Genomic DNA, 1,742 nt, shown 5'->3' on the forward strand with positions numbered 1-1,742 from the left:
CTTCATCGGTGAGATCCCGGGCAAGTGTCTTGCACACGGACTTATCCAAGTCTTGGAGTAGTATTCCATTCGTCACCCCATTTTTGGTGAGGCACGCTGCAACGTCCTTTTGCGCAGCCAGGCTCGCATTGTTGCGTAGGAAGTCCGCAGCTTTGAGTGGGAGGCTGGCCAGGAGCTCGGCGGCGGCCTCGGCGAGTTCATCATGCTCAACATCTCCAACCTCTTGATCTTGTTCCGCAGCGACCATTGCCTCCGCATCCACACGAGCAGCCTCGTCGGGTTGGACGATTCCGGCCATGATTGGCAAACAAAGGGGGGGCAAATATTCTGAGGGCGACACATTCCCCTCCGCAACTCAACAGAGTGATATTGAACTGAGAGACGCTCCTTCACCGGAGGGAGTTCAGCTCATGTCGCGCTTGCGATCAAAGGCTTTGCTTAAGCCGTTTGGACCAAAGTCCTCTCCGGCAGCTTCTATCCCTCCCATGCGAGCACCAGTGTACTCTTGGCAGTGGTCGCCTCCCCGCATGCCATAAGGGTGCTGGGGTAGGCGAGTCCTACCAACGTTTCACTGTTGCCGAGCTGGCGCTGCTCAGCTCGACTCGGAACACAGGTCGTGCAACCGACGCAGTGGCTCCCCGTGGAGCTTGAGTCGGAGACCTGTCCGAGACGCATGGGCCGAGGGACGGCGCTCAATGTCTTCGAGAGGGGCTCTCGCGGGAAGAGGCTTCTCTCAGAGATGCGTGCTTGCCAAAAGGCTTGACATTGTGGCGTTGGCGGCAGTGTGATGGCTGTGCCGGAAGGCTGGGCGGAGCTGGCGACATGAGGCACAAGAGAAAGACGCAATCATCTGACAAAGTCTCGTCCAGAGGCCTACGGAAGCTCTGCTTCGGTGAAACCGTGGGTATCTTCGGGCGTTGGCGAAGGCGGTTGCGTTCCGGACGCACGCTGGTGAAGCGTCGCTCCGGGTTGACTTTTTAATGTTGGGTTAACGAGTTACCCCGTGCTCAACACGGAAGATACCCGTATCATGTAGGAGAATAGGAAAAGAATAGCTTGGGATGTATTAGCAGAAGAATCACAACTTAGCTCAGTAATGGGACAGCTGAATATCGGGAGAGCGCAAATGTGACAGCCAATTGTGTTGAATACTGCAACAGTGACTAATGAAACAGTGATGGACACGAAGTTCGTGTCACGAACGCGCCGCTGCTCTTACTAAAACTCACCAGGTTTGTCGCCGGTTCGTTCGATGTGGGCAAAACCTTTCCAGTCCCCACGAGTCGTTGAGTCCCGACTGAAAACATTTGAGTCCAGTCGTGGGCCACGACTTCAACTCCTTATTTATGGATTTACTATAACCACTTATATTGTGTTCAGTAATATGGAGGTTTGGGTGATTGCCACTGGTTTATCAAACCCGTGGCGCTTCTAAACTTTATATCTTATATACAACATCCTAGCTATAACACCAGGTCAATCATGAAGGTCAATAAACTAGAGTGCTGTGAAACCACTCAAATGGAGGTAATCTAGAAGCCCTCCATAAAACTTAGAGAAAGAATATACATTATAGTTGAGTTTCCAGGAACACCACGAGGAGGTCTCCGAACTCGTTCCCATCTAACAGTAAATCGCAATACACTCGTCCTTGAACTAGCTCCATATATGGACCTTCATTTCCTCAGGAGTAAAGAATCTTTTAGTGTCTAGCATGAAAGGAAATGAACACCGGGTGCTCC

General features: G+C 51.9%; 1 protein-coding gene across 1 annotated transcript; it reads right to left on the reverse strand.

Annotated features, from left to right (window-relative positions):
• Window positions 1–76: 76 nt before the first annotated feature.
• On the reverse strand, window positions 77–298 carry Pmar_PMAR025700 (hypothetical protein; the record flags this gene model as incomplete). The annotated part of the gene is made up of 1 exon (XM_002776058.1): window positions 77–298. A coding segment is annotated over one exon (222 nt), but the record flags the coding sequence as incomplete, so codon positions are not given.
• Between the last annotated feature and the right edge of the window lie 1,444 nt (window positions 299–1,742).

The sequence above is a fragment of the Perkinsus marinus genome (assembly GCF_000006405.1).
Source record: "Perkinsus marinus ATCC 50983 genomic scaffold scf_1104296954542, whole genome shotgun sequence".
In the NCBI taxonomy this organism is placed as follows: Eukaryota; Perkinsozoa; order Perkinsida; family Perkinsidae; genus Perkinsus; species Perkinsus marinus.